This window comes from Cyclopterus lumpus, chromosome 12, assembly GCF_009769545.1.
Source record: "Cyclopterus lumpus isolate fCycLum1 chromosome 12, fCycLum1.pri, whole genome shotgun sequence".
Lineage (NCBI taxonomy): Eukaryota > Metazoa > Chordata > Actinopteri > Perciformes > Cyclopteridae > Cyclopterus > Cyclopterus lumpus.
This window is the reverse complement of record NC_046977.1, coordinates 5,748,269-5,768,603: the sequence shown is the minus strand read 5'-3', so window position 1 is coordinate 5,768,603 and position 20,335 is coordinate 5,748,269. Positions and strand designations below refer to the sequence as shown.

The 20,335-nt window shown below is 45.1% G+C and overlaps 1 protein-coding gene across 1 annotated transcript; it reads right to left on the bottom strand.

The window, feature by feature from the left end:
* Window positions 1-1,386: 1,386 nt before the first annotated feature.
* On the bottom strand, window positions 1,387-19,762 carry tnfrsfa (tumor necrosis factor receptor superfamily, member a). The gene is made up of 10 exons (XM_034547333.1): window positions 19,490-19,762; window positions 10,545-10,734; window positions 9,717-9,848; window positions 5,586-5,697; window positions 4,997-5,130; window positions 4,807-4,908; window positions 4,673-4,719; window positions 4,308-4,592; window positions 4,167-4,203; window positions 1,387-3,787 (listed from the first exon to the last, which is right to left on the bottom strand). The coding sequence occupies exons 1-10, from the start codon at window positions 19,520-19,522 to the stop codon at window positions 3,486-3,488; spliced, it is 1,374 nt and encodes a 457-aa protein (XP_034403224.1). The 5' UTR covers window positions 19,523-19,762; the 3' UTR covers window positions 1,387-3,485.
* Between the last annotated feature and the right edge of the window lie 573 nt (window positions 19,763-20,335).

Sequence of the window (20,335 nt, the reverse complement as noted above, 5' to 3'; positions counted from 1 at the left end):
ACGGGCTGACGCGGGGGACACATTTATCAAATTACCATTTCATATCTTAATTGTTTAATCTCTATGAAAAAAACGTCTCGGCCAGACACAGTGACTTCCTGAGGTCTGTTTGCCACATAACGCCACCAATAACACTTTACTAATGCATTTCCCAAAATGTCGAGCTTTTGCTTCAAGGTAGATAACGTGATATATGAAAAACAGAAGGAAATTGGGTTTTCATTTCACAGAAACGTGCGAAATACAATGCGAAGATGAATCTGAAGGGAATTCAAACTGATAACGCTGCAAGGTCCGAGAAGACGATGTAATGCACTGAGGGATAGTAGGCAGATTATTGGAAATAACTTCTTTTTTTTTGCTACCCAATAAATGATCCAAGAGAGCAAAACAAATAAAAGTGCCACAGTACATATGACATTATTAGTTAAAATCCTCATTTGAATGCACCGTAAGATGACGTAAATTAGCGCCGTCTCCTCCACAGACGGCGCGTGACGACGATCCGTCGCTCTGCAGACGCTCGACTCATCGCACTGAGGCCGGGCGGAGAGAGCTGCAGGAACCAGATCCAAGATGTCTTCCACAGATGCACTTGAGCACACAGGAGAGCGGGAGGAGGAGGACATCAGAGACCAGAACGACAACCTCCTCGATCACGACGAGCGCCATCATTTCTATTATTTTTGATGGAGTTGATGGAGAAGGGTGAGGAATAATTTGTACCTTTATTACAAGAGACGCAAGCGGAGGAGAACAATGTCTTCAGGGTGAGAAACAAAAGGAGCCACGCGGGAACAGTTACATCCAACATCTTTCTTCAGGGGATAAATCCAGTCACTTCAAATCATCAGGCGCTGAAGATGATTAAATATATATATATATACCTCAACCCTGCAAGAACTATTGAAGAGGCCCAACAAAGAAATATGTTCATATTCAAGCACTGACGATGCCGATGTCTCATGCTGGCCAGTAAATGAAATACAATATTTCTGATTGGAGAGATGAGTCGGCCATGCTGGAATGTCAAGGAAGACACACACTTCCTGCCCGGGCAGCTGGACATGTTTATGATTTTCTACTTTTCTGCTATGAGAAGAATGTGGCCGCTTTAATAAAAGTGGTTCACAAGCAGATATTTATGATTATTGGACACTTCTCGGCTTCTCCACAAGTTAATATAGTATTTATGGAACAGATAATGACCCTTCTGACCCGAGAGAATACTGAATTCTGGCTCATGAGATATGTATATTTAACAAGAGAAGTTATATGCCAGAGCTATGCTTGATACCATATTAATGTTGGATTTGAACAACCCCGGTAGGCGATAATAATTTTTCCAATGCAACCCAACATGAAAACATCAATTCAAAGACGCTCATCTGTACAAAACATTTATTTGAAATTGACATAAAAACAGCTTAATTGCATAATTTATATCTGAAATCCATGACAAGCAAACAATAACTAAGGGGAGAAATGGCTTAACGGCAACGCTGGACAGAACGTTTTTAATTTTTTACACGAGAGGACGTTAGTTGAACAGCTTAGGATTTGGCAATAAGATCCGCAAAAAGTAAAAACAGGGAAATTATTTTAGAAAAAAGACATACACGTGACGTGCCACAGAGTGAACAAAACATGCATGCTGCTACTTCAAAGGCCGAGAGGAATCTTCAAAAGAAACAAGACTTAGAGCTGAGAACTGTTGAAAAAAAAGGAGTTAAAAAGGGAGAATGTTCGGGGAGAGAGGGGGTGTTTGGGATCCCTAGAAATTGATGCCGGCTGTATTTTCATTGTCTGTCAACAGATGGCAGTGCCAGCACTGTAGCGTCGCTCTTCAGCAATAATATATATCTCTGTAACTCTTTCCTTTATACATGCTGCAGAAAAAAAATGGGCAAAAAAAAAAAAAAAAATCTAGTTTAAAAATGTCACGACCTCGACTGGTGCTGCCGTTAATAACGTGGCACCTCACTGTCGTGTTGGTTTGTTGACACACACACACACGCGCGCGCACACACGTGCACACACACACACACACACACACACACACACTGAGGCTTCAGTGCTCTCTGGACCTTCCTATTGTAGACGTGACAGACTGAGGGAAATGCATTTTAGCTTCTTCTTTTTCTTTTTTTTAATCCCCCAAAAAGAGAAAAGAAAGTGTCCTTCATCTTGTCCGAGTCCAACCAAACGCACCACGTGGACCGGAGGGCTCCACTCAGCCCGGTGCAGCGAGCGGGGGCGGAGTTTAACGTCGAAGGCACCCTTTGAAAAAGCTGGACGTGTGTCGTTTTGGCCCCGAAGACGGTGCACTGCGCTTCGTTTTTCCCGGAAGAAGGGGTTGTTTGTTTTTGAAAACGTTATAAATAAATCAAAAAGTGAATTATTATTCATTAATAATAAATATGTGGATAAATAAAATGACCTTTTGAGAGTTCTCCCGAGTTACACGAAGAGACATGTGAGTCGCTTTGGATAAAAGCGTCAGCTAAATGACATGTGATGTCATGTGATGTAATTATGGAAACATTTGACGATGAACGGCTTGTGAAATTCCTTCGACATTGTCGCATGTGGAGCCACAGCGAGCAGATAACAGACTGGGAGCGTTTTGACTTTGATCCTTCAAAATAAATTCATTACGCTCTACGAGCATCATGTCATCAGGGTCGCTAAATAAGTTTAGGTGGTCAAATGGCAGCGCTAGGTAAAGCTGTAATTTGACCGGCCATGTTTTCTGACCAGCAGTCAGGGAAATGTTCAAACTGGTTTCAGAGAAACCGAAATCTATAACAAAAGAAAACAGAAATAGCATGATTTAAGTTTGAAATCCTACATGTGCCAGAGGTCAGTGCATCGAAGAGGCACAGTACTAGTGACATAGCTAATGCCACTCCTACAAACCAGTGTATATCCTTGTCTCCAGGTAGTGTATTGTGATCTGAGGACCAGATGCGTGACACACTCACACACACACACACACACACACACACACACACTCAAACGCCCAGAGAAGTTTTCAGTATTTGGACGCATGTTGCTCCATTAGAGCATAAAACAATGCAGCCATATCTGCCTGTGGAAGCGGACAACTTCACGTTAATCTGCTCTCTTTTTTGTTTTTTGTAATTTTTTTGTTTTTAAAAAGAGACATTTTCACCGTTGGTGGCGACAACGTCGTTTTTCGGTATAACGCCTCCGCATTTCGGCGAGTAGTCAACATCTTCAGAGCTCTGATAAATACGGCTCGACCTTTTCCCCCACCACACTTTTTTGGTGGTTTTTTTTTCTTTTTAAAAACTACTGGCTTTTTGAGTACATGGCTGGTGGGCCACAAAAGAGGTAAGCCTGTTCGTGAGACACAATGTCCACAGACGGTGTGTCCGTGCGCTTTTCATTTTTCTTTGCATTAAGTACTTTGCGTTTACTTCATTTCGCTGCCCCCCCCCCCCCCCCCGTCACTTCAGCCGTCAGGGTGCGTCTTCGTGCTTGTAGTAGCCTCTCTGCAGGGCGGCGGAGGCGATGCTCTCGGCCGAGCGCCGCTGGTCCATGCTCAACAGGGCCTCCAACAAGTTGTTGATGTCTGCTTTTAGCCCCTGCCGCTGCATCCAGTTCTTCAGCAGTTCGTACACTTTGTCGCCAGGGGCGCCGTTCTCCGCGATCCGAATGTGGTTGTCGCTGACCCCGATCATCCTGAAGAACTTGTTGTGGATCCGCACGTCCAGGTACTCGTCGAACAGATCGAAGCTCTTCTTCAGGGATCTTTCTGACCCTTTAAAAGAGAGAGAGAGAGAGAGAGAGAGAAAATGTTGATTGAAAAGGCACAAAATGGCACAAAAGCTGCAGAAACACGCAGAAGCTCTATGGAAGCAAAGTGAAGCGTTTTATCTTATGTCATTTCACCCATTTTCCTTCCGGGGATGCACACGTGAACATTTTTGATCCACGATTCAAATAAAATCGGTTAAGCCATGTCCTCGTTAATTTAGCGTGAAAGGTTCGGATAGTGCCTGACTATCATGAGATCATTAATCCATCAAGCAGATAATGTGAGATCTTGATGAGAATCCCGTTTGTTTGCGTGCAGCTGCCTGCTCAAATCAAGTGGCAGTGAGAAATGTTTAGTCGGGGGGGGGGATCTGAAATCTTACCTTGGAGAGGCACCAAGCGGTGCTGCAGAGGATCATCCTGCAACATAGAATACAAATGTAAGCGGTGGTGGCACAGGTGGTTACAACTTGTAAATGAAACACCGATGATTTAAAAACGTGCTTCTACAGTTTTTCACGCACCATGTCTGCGGGTGGCAGCCGGATGGCAGCGGGGCTCTGCTGTGGGGTGTTTGGGGGGTTATCGGAGGAGGATGCGGTGGGCAGGGCTGACAGGCTGGTCTGAGAAGAACTGGTGGTGTTGGGCAAGCTGTCTCCTAGACCCCGGTCCTCATCTTCGAGGGGAGGGGAGGCCTTGGTCATGCCGGTCTCCTGCAGCAGGGGCCGCGACTCCGGGCGGGACTCCTCGCCCTCCAGACCCGCGTTCTGATTATTCTGCCTCTCCTCTGCCGTGTCTCCACTCTCGTCCTGGCCAGAAGAAAGGAGGACGGTGACACGTTGTACCACAGATTCCGGACGCGGCAATAACTAATATTACGGTAACTTACGATAGGAATCTTCACAATTTCACTGGAATCACAACGGCTCTTTGGACCTGTTCCAACAGCAGACAAACGGCATTAGGAATACATACTTTAATAAGCAAAACGGCAATGCAACGGTGCACTCCATGTCAACTCACATGGTATTTCGCACGAGCGCCGCTTGATGACGAACCACCACAAAGCCAGTCCAGCGCCGATGGCGATGGCGGCGACGGTCAGGGAAATGCAGACGGGTGAAACTGGAAAAAGAAAAATCGGGTGAATTAGGTGGGAGGTAACCCGCAACGTGAGGCCGGAGGCTTCGCGTGAAACAGTTGGGGGGTTTACCGATGTCTGCCGGGGAAATCGGGGTCGGCGTGGGGAGCGCCGAGGTGGTTTCCGTCGGCGACAGATCCCGTTTGCGACACTCCGTGTTCGAAAACGGGGTGCACTTCTTCACCTCCTCCTCCCCTGATTTGCACCTGTCATTTCGTGGAACAAAAAAAAACGTGTTCGCATTAATAGAAAAACTAAAATAATAATTGGATAACCCTTGGAGCTTCAAGCTGGTCCTCAAGACCAAAGAACTTTACCCAGCCACTAGAAACCTTTTGAGGGCCTCAATTCAGGGTCAAAGGGTCAGAGGCCCTGGTCTAGTACTTTGCAGTAAAAGACCCAAGGTCCATTTTCTCAGCGTGTCTGATTAAAACTGTCTGGAACACAGCACAGTGCGTTCACCCCTTCAACTTCTGCCAGACTGGGACCGAACTGGAATTAGTCGAAGATAAACCCAATTAGAAAGCCCTTTGAGATGGAGCCACCGACAATGCGGCGGACGCTTGAGAATTAAACCTTCGTCCCGAAATGACATTCAAATTGGATGATACGTAGAAAACTGAAAAAAAGCTATTTCAGAAAGGAAGTCGATGACACTTACTTGGCACAGCGTTTGCAGACTTCGCAGGCCTGATCCGGGACGCAGAAGGTACCCGGGCGGCACTGGCAACTGGTGTCTGTCGTCGTGGTGCAGGACGCAGTTTGAATCTCGTCTGCGGAGAGATGAATGTGTGGCAGACGTCAGTTTGTTTGGGATGCATTGTCAAAATAATGACTTCAAATCCAGCCACGGTTAAATAGATGAACTCTATACAGAGATAAACAGACACATTTATCAGCACGCTCCCACATCAAATACACAGACATGAAACAATATATGATTGTAGAAACATCCAGTGATGTTTTAGCCAATGATACAGAGACAGACAGTCTTGAAGATAACTTTGAGAAGTGTGTGCAGACAGAGTTGTATTCGTGGACTCGTAATAAACTTGTGGCATCCATTAAACGAGAGAGTACAAGAAGGACTTCTCGGGTAATTCGTTGGCCTTTACCAATTATAAAGTAATGTTTTTTCTTCTTTTTTTAAAGATAGGAGTTGAGATAATTGTGTTTCCAAGTATTCCTCCCTCTTAGATAGAATTTGGCTCGTTTTAACAGGATAATGAGGATGGAAAATCTGGCATGGCTCATTTATTAAATTGAGACATGAATAGACCGTAGCCCCGGCCTTTGAGATAAGATCAAAATGAACAACAAACCAGCGGTCCACCTCCGCGGGATGACCTTTCACACAAACACGATGTGCACACTCGCCAATTAAGGATCAAAGAACAGCGTCGACTTGGCTCGGTCGCATAATGCGAGCACACTTAATGTCATGTTATCTTCTTCCACACCAACGTTCCTAAAATTGCATTCAGACAAGTCGGCTCATTTATCGTAAAACAAATTATGACGTAAAATAAAAGAAAGAAAGAGATATTAAACAAGAGTGAAGATATTCATTTCCAGAGCTAATTTATGATCCGATTCCCGCGTCACGAGACGTCTGTTTAGTCAACTTTTCCACACGTGACAATTACAACGTTTCCCGGGATACAAAGTCCACAATTAGTCATCACTTCATGAGGGAAATCGTCAGCAGTGCTCCGTTTATGAGCCGAGAAAAATGTGTGTATTCCACCGGGTGACCGTCTCTCTCCGTGTGAAGTATTAAAATGGAGAATAAAAGATCCCAGCAAGCTGAAAGACTTGAAGTAAAGACTCTGGAGTTTGTCTTCTCTCAGTCCACCTTAAATCCTTCATGCGGCCGTCATTGTGATGATCACAGCGACCGAAATGTTGCCGGGTAGAACGGGCCTGCGGGTAGCACAGCTGTGACTTAAGCTATGCTATGCAGGACTATATATGGAACGGCCTGATGGCTCGCAGCAGCTCCTTGGATCGCAGGAGCATAAACACAGAGTAGAGAGCAGGTGTGGCCTCGATGTCGTTACTATGCGTGACACAGGATCAATTTTAAATCCTTTTTTCCTTTTTGTATTTTAGATATCGATGTGTGGATGTCACAAACCGTTTCTCAGCTCAACCGGGATGAAAATTAAAAATATTTTAGTCGTAGGTTCTGAAAGACCAGAGAGAGAGAAACTGGTCGCCAAATCTGTCTGTTTTTTTTTTTAAAGTATCAAAGTGAGAAACATTTCTCTCCCTCGGTGACCCAAAGACACGAAAGCTCTCCTCCTTCCTGTGGGAGATGCAGAAGTGGGCTGAACCGGCACCAGAAGGAGAGAACACACTGCAGCTGTGTCTGAACCGGTGAGCGCCGCCTCAGGTCCTCCGACACGAGTCTGTGAGTCGCTTCCAGAGTGCAGGAAGAAAACCTTTTAGCTCGCGTGGCCCCTCTGCCTGAGGATCTGAGAGCAGCTGGAGGAGTTTGATATCTACTTTTATATCGACTTAAAACCCTAGCTATTCGGCCAGGCCTCCTAAAAAGGTACATCTCAGAGTTATTTCTATTGACATGAGCATCTCCTACTGTGCATTGGTACAGATCTCTTGTCGGTTGTGTGAGCCGCATCACATCGACACTCGCTGCATGTAAACAGTCACACAAAGACCGCGGCTGAGTTTACCACTGCAAGTCCTTAACTGGTTCCCCGGCCACGCTACTGGGACAATGGAGTCGATTGTTAGAATGTAAATGTTATACAATATATCAACATTTAAATGGCAACTTTCCAATACGAAACAATTTCCTTTTGGGAGGTTGTTTTGTTCTTTTCGGAAGACGGACTGTAAAAAAAAAAAAAGAGGTCACGTAAAAAACATGTTAAAAAAATCTCGGATGGTTGGAGTATCGGGAGGTTTCTTGCATCCTTTTTGATTTAAAAAAAGAAAAGAGAAAAAAAAAAGGCCCGATTGTAAACTTTCTACAAAGAGTTAAACAGTGGAACAAAGCGGACTCCGCTTGGCTCTCTGACTGCACACGTTGTCACATTTGTTTGCCATTTAGTTAAATCCATAAAGCCAGGATTGGGGTTTTGGTTATTGTGTGTTCAGCCATTTCATGTGCAGGACTTTGTCTCTTATGTTATTCTTTGAAATTGGCAGGAGCTTTCGTACAAGTCTGTTTTGAGGGTGGGGCACAAAGTCAAAGTGTGGGTGATGAATAGATTTTATAAAAGAAAATCCCATTTCCAAAATAAGAAGAGATTGAAATGTTCTGCCACGTCGTTCATAGTAAACATGGCGTTTGTTCCCATTGTGACACGCCACAGGGCATGCACAATAACATGTTTAATCTCCAGATTATTTTATTCTGGAGGCATTTTTATTTATTCGGACATATTGTGAAAAATAATAATATTATTTTTAACCCTATTGCCCGGTCCTGGTTCCGCCCAATCTGAAAAATTTATTTTCTGTGTATTTGCGGTCTACTCGAAGTAGTTTATGACGTTAACCTAATCTAAATCATACCGCGTATGAATGTAAACAAACCCAATACTCAACATTAAATTATATGGAGACGACATGCAAAGCTTAAACTTGAAGAACGCAAAGTTCCAACGAGCATCATAAATGATTAATTCAATCAGCTGCAGCCTTGACAAAAGAAGATAGTTCCTAAAATAGCAGCGCGGGTTAACTTTAAGTGAAAGTGGTTTCATAGCGAGGGCCACTTTTGTGTAATTCCCATTTCCTTTGCCGTGTCCCTATTAATTATTACGCGGTCGTAAATAAAAGTTCAAACTGGAGCAAAAAAACACACGAAGCTCCATCTCAAAAAGCGCGATGAATGAGCACAAAGCGCGTCCCGTGTAACACTAGTCTCTTTTCTGCAGCTCCAGCCCTTTCATGGGACACAAAGACGCCCAGTGTGGGACACAATGAGACACAGCCACACCCAGTTCAGCCAGGTAGACACACACAAGCAACTCTCCAGAGACGGGCAACGTGCTCACATTCAGGCCCAGCAAACAAAACAACAGAGACACGCCCTGCTACTCTGTGGAACATCACAAGATCACATTGTGGATCTGAAATGGGGGGGGGGGGGGGGGGGGGCTCAGACAAAAAGGTATTAACTTTCCCCAAACAATACATCTTTGGCACACTGGATTTCAGGAGACTCCACTTTGGAGATGAAAGGGAAAGACCGTTAAGTGTTACTTAAAATCTTTTATTTCTTTTTTTTAACCTGAGACTCATTTTCAGTGTTTTTCTAAATATTTGACAAAAGATAATTTCTTGTACTACCTGTAGTTATTTAAAGAAAAACACATGTTTACATTGCACCCATTTATCTGTCACATGGATGGACAATACTTGATTTAATGTATTAATTGACTTCAACAGAAAGGTCACTAATTTTAATAGCAGCTTTGCCCTTGAGTCATTTATTTTTATACATAAATGCTTCCAAATGTAGTCGTTTCAGGCTTTCTTTAGGAAGTTTGTTGGTACTATTAACTTCATAGATCATACAAGGACTCGATAAATCAAGGAAAACTATCAAAACTGTGATTAATGTTGCATGTTAATACGGTTAAATGGGAGATTTAAAAAAAAGCAGCATGGTCTGACTGGCGGAAAAAAAGCAGTTGTTAAGTTGTTTACCCAAATCTTAGTGAATGTAATTTTAATTAATAAGCTAAAAGCAACAAACAAAACTGACTTTGAAAGACAAAGCATGAACCTGACGCAGGGATGCCGAGGCTCTGGTTACCTGAGCGGCAGTGCGTGCACGGCAAACAGCGGTTCATCCCGTTGGAGTGCTCCGTGTAGGTCTGTCCATACTCGCAGGGGAGACAGGTGCCCTGTTCCTGGTCTCTTTCACATCCCTTCTGCACAAAGGTCCCTGCAAACAACAACAACAACCCGCATGATGAATATTCATAAAGTGCAGGCAGCCGGCTTCTTTAACGTGATGGAGTTTCCTGTTGAAAGAGGACGCCGTGACAGGACGTACCAAACTGCAACCCAACGGGATGGCAGCTAAGTAGAGAAAGTGGCGTTTGATTTGACAATATGCAGATGTTTGGGACTGTTTTTTATTTTTTTAGCCGAGGTGAACTCTGGGTACTCCGTAAACGGAGGATTGGTCTTGCGGTCGGTTCGTAAGTCTGTCTGGTCACATAAAAGCTCATATTGACACAAACAACACAATAAAAGTCACCTTAAGGTATCAATTATTTGGCACTTTGTGCCCACATCACTCGATGTTGGGCCATGTGTTTTAGGAATACAACTTTAGTCTACCAAGTGAATGGGAACAAGATTTGACCAATTACCATTGCTTCTTAGAGTTCAGAATGGCAAACGAAATAATTAAAAATCAGCGAGAAAATACATGCAGCGACTGTGGCTTGGCTAGATGTGTTCTGGGCTAAAAGGAAAAAATATATATAAATATATTTCTCTTTTTCCTACGACTTGGAGCAGTTTGCCTCCTGCGGTTTTAAATCTTTGCTTTCGCTTGCGCTCAGAGACGCCGCCATTTGTCGATCGGAGGGAGTTTCAGGGCGTATATTCTCCTCAACGCGGTTCCCCTTACCAGCCTTGCAGTTGTGGCAGCAGAACCCCTGGTGCAGGTACTGCTCATTCTCGACACACGTTCTGTGTCGCCGAAGGGTGAGGTTTTTGTATTCGTCGCCGGCCCACTGAGACGCTGGAGGTTCGGCCGCGTGACACACCAGCCCGACGAGGAGCGCCGCCACAAACACCTGGATCGTCAAGGTCGGGGGCTGTGGGAAGAGAGAGAAAGGGGGAGAAAAGACACACACAAAAAAAAAAAAGCTTTGCATTAGTTTTGCGTCCACACACACACACACACACAGCAAACGGACTCGCCCACTCATTACGCGAAAAAGGGACAGTAAAGAGGAGCGTCTAACTTCATCGGGAACCTCGTGTGAGCAATCTACGGCTTAATTTGAACCATCTGATCTGAACATCTGCCGTGGGAGCCGTAGCAGGCAAAGCAACCCTGTGTGTGTGTGTGTGTGTGTGTGTGTGTGAGAGCTACACGCTAACTACATGCGGCGCAACAGGCGACCGAACTTAATTACACCGTGATCTGGTTTTCTTGTCGGAGGGGTTTGAAAAGGAAGAGCCTCATGCTCTGGGTGGAACAGAAAAGGGTCTGATGGAGGCATCTCAGCGAACACCACCGCGGTGCCCGTATCAAATGTGCTTCCAGAGACCCATTCATGTGCTGGATAATAACAGGGCTTGTGTAGGTGGGGTACCGAGAAGAATACGGCCCGATCGCTTTAGCGTGGCCCCCAGGCGCTGGTGTTTATTCACACGCTTTTCACCATGTCAATGTGAGAAGGCCCCCATTCACTGGCAAACAACACACTTTAGTGCCTCGACTTCAAATGACCCACATTCTTAAACCCCCCCAGGCTCTTTTGAATGCCGCGACATGTGACACCGCCGTCCGGCGCCCCCAAACGCAATGCGACACCTCCTGGGGTAAGCGAGAGGCCTCGATTCGGAGGGTTTCTTTTTGTCCCTCCCGTGCTACTGGGACCTCTCCACCTCCACCTCCACCTCCACCAGACCAGGAGAGAAATGAACAGGTTAGGGGTGGAGAGGGGCCAGGTTGCGAGAGGTGGGGGTCGATTCAAAAGTGAGATATTGTAGACAAGCAAGTTGAGGTTGGGATGCTCTGCTGGGAAAAGGTTTTTCTAAAAAAGACAGTGTGGGAGAATGAGGGGAATAAAGAATGGTAAACAGAGGTGGAGAAAGAGGGTCAGGCTGGAGCTGCGAATTACTCCCGACGCTAGACTTGGCTCTCTGGAGGGCGGCCATGCCTTGTTGTTCAAAATAACTTTCCCCTCTCCCTCTCCCTCTCCCTCTCCCTCTCTCTCTCTCTCTCTCTTCCTCTCTCTCTGCTCACGTCAGACTTTCCAAAGACGCTGAGAGGCAGACGTGGAGGGGCAGACGGCCGGCAGAGCAGTCACAATCACACCATTTAGATCTATCCAAACATTCTCTGGGAGGGGGAGACAGAAGAGAGAAGGAAAGGGGAGGGGAGGGAGATAAAATGAGAAGGGGGGGGGGGCTTAAAGCTTGCATGACACAGGGTGAGTCTTTAGACTTGAATGCACTGTGTGTAGGACTGCAGGGTGGGGGATGCAGAGACATGGACTTGGGGAAAGTGTGACTAGAAGGCCGTGTGAAAAGGCAAGAGAGCGAAATCTGCGTACAAGCACACGGTGGAAAGAAAAGATGGGGGAGAAAGACAACTGGGGAACGAGCAGGCACTAAAAAGGCAATCCTACACGTCTGCAAAGCTCAAGTCGAACGTGACGTCGCACTGAATTAGCAGACGTGTATTTACCCTAAAGAAATCCCACGGCCGATCTGACAGTAAAGATGCGCAGACGGCATAGAGATGACATCACTTCCAGTCTTTGTTCAGTCCCGGGCCCTGTGATTCAAAACACTCCCAGCGGTGCAGCTGCCCTCGACAGCTGAAGGTTCGCAACACAGAAGATCCAGTTGCATTTTTTTAGTTTTTTTTGAAGAGAAGAGAAGCAGAGCTTCATCACTTTCATCATCGATGAATCGCTTGGTTTTTAAAAACGAAGCGCAAAAAATATATATATATATATATATCACGATTACCCAGAGCTCAAGAGCCGCCTCAGCTTTTATTTTGAAAATAGAGTTCAAGGAATCTGGGGGCAACCTCGCTGTGTGGTATTTCTTGAACACGGCCTGCTGGCAGACAAGGAAAAGGAACGCGTGTCCACGGCCGCTAAAACTACTGTGAGCGCAAACGCCGTGTTTACATAAACACTTTGGGGCAGCCACAATGTGGCTCAGTTTTTACCTCCACAACCGGAGCGAGAAGGAAGGCTGCAGTGACCATAACCTCAGCGTCGAAAAGCCCTCCAAACCCACAAGCCCTGGAAAACCTCCAACCCGGCTGAAGGGCTCGAGTCCACTTCACTTCTATCCTCTGGCCCGACGAGTGGCCTTGGCTGCAGATTACTGGGTTAAAAACAATGTCCCGTTGTGAAGCTTCCGGGCCCGCATGCATTTTGGTTAATACGACGCTTGTGTGGATGCAAGTTAAACTAATGAAAAGCTCCAATAAAATAATGACGGGAGCCTCTGTTTACCCGACCACAGTAGCTTCCCTCCACTTCCTCTGAACACCCTGGGTTCTTCCAAATTGCCTTGGCACAAACGCAACACATGCCATCTACACTGAGAACACGGTTGTGACTAAATGACAGGACATCCTTTCAGCTGACTTATGTTATCAATGGGCCTTTTAGAGGGCCTGATAACTCCATGTCCCTGAGGGGAATTGCAGGGAGCTCCATTATTTAAAAAAATAAAAAATGAAGAAGGGGGAGGTTCTTCCTTTCATATCGGATGAATGATTTCTACCGCAGCCAACGAATAAGGACCAACATGATGCACCTCATTATACTCCCACTTTTCTCATCAGGCAATTATTGCCTTTAAATCAATTTGACATTCGTGATGGTTACGATATTGTGCCCGTCAAGACACCAGAACAGAGAATATTACATTCGAGTGCTGAGGATGTGAAACTAGAAATACACAGAATTGTAATGATTTCACATATGAATTTCCTCAAATTAGTCATGCAGTCTATAGCAAACCAATTAAAAAGTCGTCCCTTTGTAGTTCGTGCAATCCATGAAATCCACTTTTTGAGTGGAGCCCAAACTGCACGCCGATTTGTTGATCCGACAACAACTTAATCAGTTCATCGGATTATAGATGGTCAGCAGCTGGAGGTTCATCAACCAAGTTGACGAACACCGATTATTAACTATTACTGCTTTATTACAACCAACGACACAAGCACATGACGGACTGGAGGACATTTCCCACTGATGTTAATGTGCAACACCCCTTAAATAACCCGTGCATGAAACGTTCACTTCAGCTCAGTCGACGGCGACATGTTTCCTCAGTCTTTGTGAGACAACCACGGCCTCCCACAGCCACAGGAAGGAGAAACATCCACCGCATCCCATAACAAGAGGAGGCGACACCGTCGCAGTGTAAACACCGCAGCAGATGAAATCCTCGGTCATCATCCGGCCTCTTTGTCGATTCAATAATAAGAGAGTCAGATTTCCATCAAAGCAAACAGCTGGAAAACATCTTTCACAATTTTTGCTTGAAAAAAATAAATAAAAAATGACAGAAACGATAAAAATGCATTAGCAAAATTGTCGAAACTAACTTTCACTGCCCATCACGTCTTGTCTAATTGAATGAGTAGTATTTATACTTGAATTAGTAGTATTTATACTTGAATTAGTAGTATTTATACTTGAATTCGGAGGGAGCAAAAACAGCAAAATATCAAAACACAACCAAAACACTGTCCTGTTACGTGTGTCTTCTATTAGTGTATCAATGAAAACTATTGTCCAATATTAGTTTGGCATCGTTTTGCTTTGCGTTTTTTCTTAAAATTAATGTTCCCAACATATAAACTTAATTTAACCAACAATCGACAACTCCTGCGCTTATGGTTCAGTTCAAATCCCTCCAGGCTGACAGGACAGGGAAAGCTCTCTGCCTCACGGATAAGGCCTGGCTGGGGTGACCATGCACGACTCTCCTTGAGTGACGAATTACACCGACACCCCGTCTCAGACGATGAAGACAGGCGCGACGAAGCGCGAGAGACAAGCGACAGAAGCCCGACACCGAATCCTGCTGAAAAGTCCAGCCGAGCTCGGATACATTCGTCATTATCAAGCCGAGCGACGGGGGGAAATGAAGAGAATCACTCCCGTGTGTCAAATTTGAAGCAGATAAGACAAGAAAGACGCACGCTCACGCTCACGCGTACGCTACACGAACACACTATACGGCCTGTGTGTGGGGAGCGTGTGAAAAGCGGCGGCCCCCTCCTCTCAGGGAGCACAGGAAGCTCGAGACAATACGGAGGCTTCATGCAGGGTTCAGCTCCAAACTGTTCCCTCCATGAGCCTCAGAGCAGAGCCCCGGCACCCGATTGGACCCGCAACACATCCGCTCGGCTGGATATTTATAACTTTTGGTGTGTGTGTGTGTGTGTGTGTGTGTGGGGGGGGTGAGCTGCAGCTTCTCCACGACACAATTTCTTGAGTTTCCTCAGGAGGTACGCCTCGCTTGATTAGAGTGTGACGGTGTGTCGCAAGCAGGTTAGGTGACATTCACCTTTGAATCAGAAGAAAGGAGAAAAGAGAAAAAAAAGGGGGGGGAAACAAATCCGCGATGACGACGGCCTTCGTGAATTTCCTGGCAGTCGATCTGCAACCACAAAGTGAAATGACTGACGCTGATGTTGACCACAGTTGAACGTAGTATGTAATATTGTTTTGGTGCCTGAAAGAGAGAGAGAGAGTGCTGATTGGTGGGGGTGGGGGGTGGGGGTTCAAAAACGGGTTGTAAGCAGGTGCAGCGCGACACATTTTTTCAATTTGTTTGCGTCTTTGAGGTCGAGCGGGACTCCAGTGCTGGTTTTCTGAGGGCTGGCTGCTCACTGCGCGTCATAAGAGTTGACTAGTACGATCATCGCGCGTCACACGCCCTGTTAATCAGGTGCGCCGCCGGGGCCGTTAGCTCTTCAGAGACAACACAAGGAGGTCTAAAAATGAAAAAAAAGGAGCAAGAGCGGATGACTAATGGGGCCAAGTATGTGCAGGAATCCATCACCTTGCTCGACACAATCACTTTAGCTCCATTAAAGCTCGTCTTTGTGTCAAAAGCGGGTGAAAGAGAGTCCAGTTTACAGCCGTCTTTATAAACACATCACAGCAAAAATGTAGAATATGCGGCCGCTGTAGCGGCTCAGCAAGGACCTAAGTTGACCGTCAATGGCTGGAATTTAAGTTGGATTTATGTCTTTGTAAACAGAAGTCCATTCTAAACTCCACACAAAGGTTGAGTTTGTTCTAAGTCTTTAAACTTTTGTCATAATCTGCCCATTCATCCAGGAGAGAGGATGTAGCAGCTTTAAGCCACTCGGCTTTTGTGTTACGTTATGTTCACAAACTCAAAATTAACAGATTAGTTGCCAACTAGTTTAGAAAATAAATCAATAAAAAAAAAAAAATGTAAATGTGAATTATTGCTGTTTTATTTGTCTTCTATTAAGAGTGAATTGAATGTTTGGGGTTTTTGGACTTGTGGTTGGCATAAAACAATTTAAATAGTTCATAGTGCGGAGAGCAATTCTTTACTACTTTCTGACACTTAATTCAAACTGGTAATGGATCGATGGTTGGGTCTACAACTGGTCTAAAAATAGTTTTAAAATGCACATCAAATTGCTTGCAGTCACAAGCTCTAAGATGTTCAGTTTAAACTTTAAACTGATTTGCAGCAAATCCTCTCAATTTAGAGGTTACAACTTTTGCTTAAGAAATGATCTGAACCAAGAATTCATTTTGAAAATGGTTGATGATTATTTTCTGTTATCAGTTGACTCATTTATTAGCTATTGTGACATGTAACAGCATTTCAAATGGAGATTTCCGTCTGCTTCATGGTTTCCTCTTGTGGATAGAATCCTTTACGAAGTCCAACTCAGGCTGCAACTATGAATAATGTCCATTATTGATTGTTACCAGACATAGATATTTTTTACATGTCTACTTAATACCCAAAGTGACATCTGAAAATAGCTACTGTCTCCAACCGACTGCCCAAACCTCAAAGATATTCAGTTTAACAAAATGACGTAAAACAAAGAACGGCAGCAAATCCTCACACGGGAGCAGCTGGTCCCGCTTTTTGTTTAAGAAAAGTGACTGAAACGATAAATCAAATTATGAAAACCACTGGAGTTGTTGAATTGTTTCAGCTCGAGTAGCATATGGGAGAGTATAGTGTAATAGTGTAAATAGAAGGCTTTTCAAATACGTACACGCAGATAACGTGTAAATGAGGAAAAAGAGGCCTAAGAAAAGCTTTTTCCCCACTTCGGCAAACAGTGTCCATTCCTAATATAATATCCTCAAGGAAGTAGTAAACTCATGTGACTTGACCCGTCAGATGACTTCTGTACACATGGGAGAGCTATGAGAGTATTTCATCTCAAAGTAGTTATACACTGTGTGTGTGTGTGTGTGTGTGTGTGTGTGTGTGTGTGTGTGAGATATGGATTTAGTTGCTATTTGGGTCTTAAAAAAACAAAAACAACCCATCAGACCGAAGCAAGTGAATCGGTTTGACACACAGTGGCTCCTCCCACAATGATCTCCTCCCTGGACCGCTCTCGTTTTAGCGCTGACTCGCCTCCGTTGGTATGCAGGTTGGTACCCGCTGACTCACTCAGGGAGTGCCACCTGAGCACAGGTGGGCACTCCCTGAGTGAGTCATTGGTTTTTTTAATAACTGGTGATTCACCTCGAACGATGGGTGTAAGAACAACGGCTTCAGAATAAATCGATCAGCCAATAACGAGGCATCCAGCTGCCTCCCATCGTGAAGGATGAATACCTGGCTTTCAAAAACTGTGGACGGGCAAACACCTGGTGTCTGACAGAGAGTTGGTTGCACCGCATTGCGTCAGTCAGAGTCCACGTAGCCCCTCTAAGCCCCCACCCCCCGTCTCTGTTCACACGGGCGGCCATGCAGAGCAGCAACAAGCTGTTATGGTTACAGTATCACTCGAGACCGGCCACTTTTGTTGACCGCTGCTCGGTCCCCCGGTGACAGAGCTTGGTCCACCGCTCGCCCCAGATGTCCGTCCTGTCCTGGGGTATTTTCTGTGTGAACCAACACCCAGACCCTCAGTGAGCCATCGAAAAGATAGGAATCTGGTGTACTTCTCTGAAAGTTAAATCGATGCCACTAATATCAGCATATCTGTGTATTCTAGACAGGAAGTTTACTGGACGGCCAGGCACGTACACTCAGGCAATTTGAAGGGGTGTGTGTGTGTGTGTGTGTGTGTGTTTGGGAAGGGGGGGATTTAGAGAGTTGGGAATGGGAGTGGGGAGGGTGAAGTTTCCCCATAGTCCCTTAGCAACAAGGCTCGCTGTCCAGGCCTCCAGAATGTCCTGCGGTTTACAGAAGAGATAAACATTGACTTTGCCACCCTGGAGAAGTAAATCTGATTCCAGTGATGGAACACAGATCGGACGACACAGGAGACCAACGTTAAGGCCCCCGGGGTCACGTCGGTGTTACGTTCACTTCAACGGCTCAATCCGAGCGACTGCCCCCCTCATCAACCACGAGGAAGCTCTGTTAATTTAGGAACTCTGAGTCCCTTTTATTATTATTTCCCCCCCTCCCTCCCTCGTTTCCTATCGCACACCAGTTCAGGGGACCTTCACAGTGTCTCGCATGCAGTTTTACTCGCATCTCATTCAGCCAAAAAGAAACCTGGAATGGATCGGCTCCAGTTTACAGCGAGCATACAGTATTTATAGTGTCGGGCCGCACAGATTTGGAAAAAAAAAAAAAAAAAAAACACAACAGCAGAGGAATGAAAAGGCGTCTCTGTGAGGGTCCGGGAGTGGAATAAACCTGGGACTGGAAAACCGTTGAGGGAACTTTGTGGCTTTTAAATTGACAAAACTGGCAACGGTGAATTCTTGGCCTTTTTCTCTAGGGTCGAACTGATTCACAGCTTCAGACATGTTACTTAACCCCCCCCACAAAACCCCCAAGTTGACACTCAACACACAACTTGATTGAAAAAACTTGCTCGAGCAAAAAAGTGCACGGGGGGGCCAGAGCTTATTAATAGTGCCAGATACATCCGCTGTGACAGACCAGGAGCCACCATACGATGCCTGTCTGAACAATATGACCACATGATGTCCAACACAGATGGTGGCTGTAAAGTTTTGAGTGTGTGTGTGTGTGTGTGTGTGTGTGTGTGTGGGGGGGGGGGGGGGGGGGGGACTGTGTGAATGATGCAAGCACATGTACTTCAAACCACAAAACAGGAGCCTGTGAGCTCCGGATGAGCCTTCTTCTTCACGGAAATAATAAACACTTAAATCAACAGCAGCAAATAAACACAATGTTGCTTCTTGTTGTGTGTGCGTGTGTGAAAGAGAGAGAGTGAGAGAGAGAGTGAGAGAGAGCTCTTGCGGCACAATGAACAGGCTTGTTTCATCTTCTCCCAAGTTCACAGGCCTGGCCGTGATTTCTGGTCCCATGTTAACAGCACAGCTTCCAAAGGAGGCAATGTTTATCTGGTTTCGACGTCACGAGGAAGTCATTATTTTATTTATGTATTATTTATTAGACCTCCTCCTCTTCCCATTCGGCGTCCCAGCGAGCATTTGCAAGCAACGCGTATATTTTGAGTTAATAGCTGAATAATGTTAGTGTCCCGCTGAAGCTCCTCGCAGTTAAACGACCATGATTAGCACTTTAAAAAAAAAGACAATTACTGTGAAATACTGCCAATCACACACAGGTGTGGGAACGCACGCGAGGAAGTATTCAAGGAGGGGGGGGGGGGTTATTGTCGCGTTTACTTACAGAAGGTTTCCCGACCACCGGATCGAAGTTCATCTTGTTGAACTTCGAGATGAGAGAGGAAATCCCGGAGACTTCGCGTTACGAGCCGAACCCGTTTTTTTAAGTCTCGGGGAGGGGAACAAAAAAAAGTAGAAAACCAAAAACAGGCGCACGCGTCCGGCTGTGAAACTATCCGTCGGCCGGTTTCTTTCATGAGTTTTCTCGGTAGCGACACCACTTTTACACGCGTTGTTTTCTTCTCCCTCTGAGAGCTGAGAGAGACACACAGTCACTGAAGAGGGTTTTTTTTTTGTTCTCGCTTCCGAGCTGCGCGTGACGTCAGAGCGACCCAGCAGCCAATCACAAGGCTTCAGCCAGAATACTAATGAGCTTTTTTATACAACACCAGTGGTGGAATGTAACTAAGTAGCCTACAATTACATCGGTACTGTACTCAAGTAGCATTTTGAGGTACTTGTACTCTTCAAGTTTATACTTCTTCTTCTTCTTCTTCTTCTTCTTCTTCTTCTTCTTCTTCTTCTTCTTCTTCTTCTTCTTCTTCTTAAGCCAAATAAACTATTTATTGAGCTGGAAACGTCGCAAAGCTAAAAATAAAGATAGGTGGTTCTCAGAGGACAGCGACACAACAAACATATGACGATCCAATAGAATATGATGTATTGATGTAGATTAAACTATACAGTATGCAAAGACATTACAATCATCTCAACTATCTACAGCAGTATATATATTAATTCAGAAACATCTCATATAATAGTAGAAGGTGCACGGTGAGTACTTTTACTTTTCATACTCAAGCACATTTTGCTGATAATACTTAAGCACTTTTTCTTAGTAAGTAAAGTT

Bases quoted from the DNA above. Each gene is read 5' to 3' on its own strand.
- tnfrsfa (XM_034547333.1), bottom strand. From the start codon at position 19,522: ATGAACTTCGATCCGGTGGTCGGGAAACCTTCT. The intron at 5,698-9,716 runs GTAACCAGAGCC...ATCTCTCCGCAG, and splicing joins GTGCACGCACTGCCGCTCAG to ACGAGATTCAAACTGCGTCC. The intron at 4,593-4,672 runs GTAAGTTACCGT...TCTTCTGGCCAG, and splicing joins AAATTGTGAAGATTCCTATC to GACGAGAGTGGAGACACGGC.